Below are 4,897 nucleotides of genomic sequence, written 5' to 3'. Positions count from 1 at the left end.
TCAGGCAGTAGAGGTTGCAGGTCATGGGTTGAAGGATTTGTGGCTGAGTTGATATATTAGTCCCACCACTTCAAACCTTATTTGGTTACGAAAGAGTGCTAGTTCCGGTTCATATTCTTTATTACTAGGAATCTTTGCTAGGGTCACCCTTAGAGATTCCTGTAAGTTTCCATTGTACTAGGTTTTCACATCAACCCCGAATCTGTCATATACCAAACCCCTACTATATCATTTGCTTTCGGGAACAAGCAAAAGATTGGAACCATATGGACACGTTATTAAATTCTCTCAGTGTTACTCCACAATCACATATCAACTAGTTTCTTTTCTTTTATCTAATTCAAATATCTGTTCACTTCATCTCATAATCTTTGAAAAGAAGACATTTTATTTATTTTTTACAGACCCAACAAACCACATATCATCCATGGCTTACACTTAAGAAGTTATCTCCCAAAATAGGCTTAGTCCAGAGTAATAGAATCTCAGAGTCTGAACAGGAAACTAGAAACACCATTTTGAAACACAGGAGGAAATATCCATTATTCAAGATTGGGTAAATATCTGGGAATCAAAAACAAAAAAAAGTTCTGAAAGAAAGGAGAGTCTGAATTCTAGCAGCAATGGCTCCTGTAGATTTGACCATTGACTGTGGTCCAATTAAAGTGTCCAAAGTACACAAGATATTAGTGCTGAAAACCAATGTTGAAGTAATTGTGGCTGACTTCTAAAGGGAACTGGTAGGTAGTCATAACCACATAGCTCTTTCCAGTATGAACCAGCACTAGAATTAAACTAGGTTTTCCAGATGTAACAAAATATGTAGGTTTCCTAGTTAAAATGTGAATTGTGAATAGATAACAAATAATATTGGAAGCAATATTTGGTATCTGCTTTGTTCCTGGGTGCTGTTAGTGGTGCTAAAATGATTTTTTTTGCTTCAAGCCTTGAATTCACCTCCTACAGAAGGAGAAACAGATGTGGAAATAGCAGATAGCATGGAGAATAAATGTGATGGGTGGCATGAAAACACCACTAGAAACTGTGGGCAGGAATGACTACAACTAAACTAGAGTTTGGAAAATGTCATGGGTAGAGTGCAATGTAAACAAGGCAAACACTTAGAAAGCAGAAACAGTAGGATCATCACCAGTTTGAGGCTAGCCTGGTCTACATAGGGAGTTCTAAGCCAACTTGGGCTGCATAAGACTCAGTCTAAAACAGTGAAAAACTGTTGGGGGATGGAAAAACAAAATGGCTCCAGCATGCTATTCACAGGAACTGTCATCCCTGGTTAACTTGTGTCAAAAAACATGTGGAGGGCTTCTATGAGCCAACCTGCCTCCATCTTAGGCTTGAATGCCATCTTATAGTAAAGACAAGCTGAGTTTATTTCTTTATGATTCAATGTCTATTTCCTAAGAATTGGGCTATGAGTAACCTGCAACCTTAACTACAAATGGCTCTGCACTGCTTGTTCCAGAAAATGACAGTCATGCTTTTATTTCAAAAGCTATCTTGCTATGACCATCTTGTTATATTCTGCTCAGTAACTCCCATTCAGAAACCCCCTACCATGGGTATAAAAACCTTGTCTTCCATATGTCCAATGCTGACCTCTTGGACCCCATCCTTAGGAGGAAGGAGCTCATGAACACAAATAAAAACCGCTTGCTTTATTTTATGCGGGTCAGTGGTCTCTTCCTCAAGCCTTTGGTATTAACACTTCCCATTGCACATGGAGTATTCGTCACTTTCTTTCTGAGACTGAGACAGGGTAAAAACGGATCTGTGTGAAATGGTAAGAGGCACAGAGACCAGATTTGAAGTTGTTAGCAGTAACTGTTCGGGGATAGGTGAGGGTGGAAACTGTATCCTGTCCAGTGCAGAAGATAGAGGTTTTTGGAATAGGATTTAATTAGAAGCGTAAATATTTATCAACTAAGTCTACAAGACAACTTGAATATCGTGATATTTTCTATGAAATTCTGCTAAAAGCTAAGTCAGTTTTGGGAGTAAACATGTGAAATATTTGCTGGGTAATCAGGAAAAAAGGTGTGTGGGGGAGGGGGGCTCTCCTGTGAAGTTAGCATCAGGTCTCTTCCTCAGCCACTTTCACTTTCTCTATTAAGGCAGGGCGCCTGTCCTCAGGCTTCAGGTGTATCTGCTGAGCCATTTCCGCAGCTCCCATGCGTAGATACTTTTTGAATGTCTTCCTTCTCTGCCTGTGCAGTGTGCAGTACACTACGGATGTGGGCTTGGTGACATAGCTTGGTGTTACCTGTGGCGTCTTTCTGTGCTGCGCGTCAGCAGTTAGAGCCTGCCTTCTTACATCTGCCTCTAGTGTGAACCTTTGCATATATTCTGCCCTCAACCTCAATCTAAGCACAGTAGACACTGGTGGTGAAGGTTATGGGGAGCACAAACTGCAGTATCTGCCAGCTGTTTAGGATGACCTGTGCCACAGGGCCACTTTCCAAGGCTAGTGGGTGGGGAGAGCAGGGAGTCAGGCAGGGTCTCTTCTGCGAGCTCACTGCTGACTGACTCAAAAACAATCCCCCTCCCCCAGGCTTCTGTGGCTCCATCTGGGGAAATCCTAATCCTTTCCCTCTTCCTTGGCAGGGTTCCTGTCACCGGAGCGGAGCGGAGCGGGAGGCGGTGCGAGGCTTGGGTCAGGGGGAGGCGGGGGGGAGGGGACTCCACTAACTTTGTAGTTCAGCTTTGGGGGCCGCTGTGACATTCTGCTCTGTGCTGCGGGCAGGCCACAGCCTCTGGTCTAGAAGAAAGGGCACTGTGCAGAAGCCATCGCTCCCTACAGAGCCGCCAGCTCATCGGGATGCAGGGAGCCACGACCCTAGATGCCGCCTCGCCAGGGCCTCTCGCCCTCCTAGGCCTTCTCTTTGCTGCCACCTTACTGCTCTCGGCCCTGTTCCTTCTCACCCGGCGCACCAGGTAAGCGCCTGGCTGGCCACGCATGCGTGGGATCGCGGCCACGCGACCTTGTGGATACCCGAGTCCGGCAGGGATGGCGGGTGCAGGAAAACCTTGCTGCAGGACACTGGCATCTGCTGCAGCCAGTGGGTGTCCTAATAAAGACTTCTTTCACCCTCCACACACTCACACACAGGCTACAGTTGAGAGGCCCGAATGGAGTTGCACCACGCAGGCTGTAGCTATTCAGGTTTGCATTAAACATCAAGCATGGCCTTTTCGCGGGCTCATGGATATGTTGCAGCTCAGATTTCCCTCTATTTCAGGAATAACATTTTCTTGAATTTCATTTAGCTCAAAGAGAAATGTTTTAAGAAAATGCTGGTGCGGGATATAGGTGCTGCTCTGTGCCTCAGTTTACCTGATTTTCCTTACTAGGAAAAAAATAGAAACAACAGTATTTGCTATCACAAGTTTTCGTGAGGAGCAAAGGTGATAATAGTTATGTCTTCGCCCTGTTATTTTTCTCAGGACAACAATAACAACAGCAAAACTCAGAAGGGCTTAAGTACCCTGCTTGAAACATGGATGTAGAGAAATACAACTAAAATTGTTCTATTTTCTTTTCCCACCAGTGTCTTATTTTTTTTCCTACACAGTTTTCATGGCTTTTGTAAACCAAGCAGATTGATTTGCAGAAAATAGTAATTACAATTTAAATATCTGTCAGTATTTACTTGTATCAGTGAGCGTCATGATTTCTCTGGTTTTAGGGACAATGACACAATTGTACTGCATACTCATATCTGCACACTTCTGAAATGTTAGCTGAAAAATACTCAAGATAATAGCATTTCCACTTTCTCACATTGAGTTTTAAGAGAACTTTCCAGAGCTTTCCTGTCCCTCTTCTGCAGTCTTCAGCACAGGAGGGGATTGGATCTTTAACTTCAGCTCATGTGATTCTGCACAGGCTCCAGCTTCTCCCCATGCCAGTTAAGTTGCACTTCCAGATTTGCAGACAGGAAGGCGATTTGTTTCAGTCTCCATTGGCATGCAGGGCAGGAATAGATGGACCTAACTAGTTCATTCTAGACCATTGAGGGTAATCAGTTCAGACTGTGAAACTCAGGATAATGTTCCCCCGGGAGGGAGAAAGGCAAGGTAGGCTTTCCACAAGACGCTCTTTGAATAAGCCAGTTTTTCTCTGTTCACTAAATAGTATTTGCTGAAATGTTCATGCCATCAATTGCCAATTCCTTCATACCAGAAAGACTCCAATACAGGTCTATAGGGAACTGCATTCCAAGCAGCTGATACACTGTCATGCCCTGTGGAAAGATAAGAGGATGTTCTAGCTCAGAGAGGCCTATGTGACTAATGAGAGAGGCCCATGTGACTAATGGCTTCTGTTTTCTGTACCTGGACAATTTACCACTGTAGGAAAGTCCAGTCTGATGTGACATGTAAATGGGAAAATATGACTGGAACAAAATATTCTCAATGCCTTATGTATAGTTATATGCCTGAATGACTAGTAATAAAAATATATAAATAACAGGAAAACACACTCTACGACAACTTACTTTTTCTCACTTTATAGTATGCTTTAGGTGCCCCTGAAAATGAACATAGAGAATAACACACACACACACACACACTTGGATTATTGTGGATATTGGAGTTATAATAGACGTGAAACCTCCCTCAGTCATAATTTATATAACTATCAATGATCTATTAAGTACTTGTTCTCTTACACACTACTGATGTTGATATTACAATTCATTTTGATTACATTAGTTGGATAAAGAAAATAAAGCTTCACTATTTTTAATTTCTCCTCTGTCTTTCACTCTGTTTCTGTGTCTGTCTGTCTGTCTCTCACTCTACTCCCCACTTTGAATGTATGTGTGTGTGTGTGTGTGTGTGAGAGAGAGAGAGAGAGAGAGAGAGAGAGAGAGAG

General features: G+C 43.0%; 1 protein-coding gene across 1 annotated transcript in view; it reads left to right on the top strand.

The window, feature by feature from the left end:
• Positions 1 to 2,386: 2,386 nt before the first annotated feature.
• The window catches only part of LOC110291739 (25-hydroxycholesterol 7-alpha-hydroxylase), a 169,103-nt gene continuing 166,592 nt past the window's right edge, over positions 2,387 to 4,897 (top strand). Inside the window, exon 1 of the mRNA XM_021159008.2 lies at positions 2,387 to 2,952. Within this exon, the coding sequence (XP_021014667.1) occupies positions 2,837 to 2,952 (116 nt within the window). The 5' untranslated portion in view covers positions 2,387 to 2,836. The remainder of the gene's footprint in view (positions 2,953 to 4,897) is intronic.

The sequence above is a fragment of the Mus caroli genome, chromosome 3, assembly GCF_900094665.2.
Source record: "Mus caroli chromosome 3, CAROLI_EIJ_v1.1, whole genome shotgun sequence".
Taxonomy (NCBI): domain Eukaryota; kingdom Metazoa; phylum Chordata; class Mammalia; order Rodentia; family Muridae; genus Mus; species Mus caroli.
Note: the sequence above shows the minus strand (reverse complement) of the source record. Positions and strands in the feature narration are given on the sequence as shown.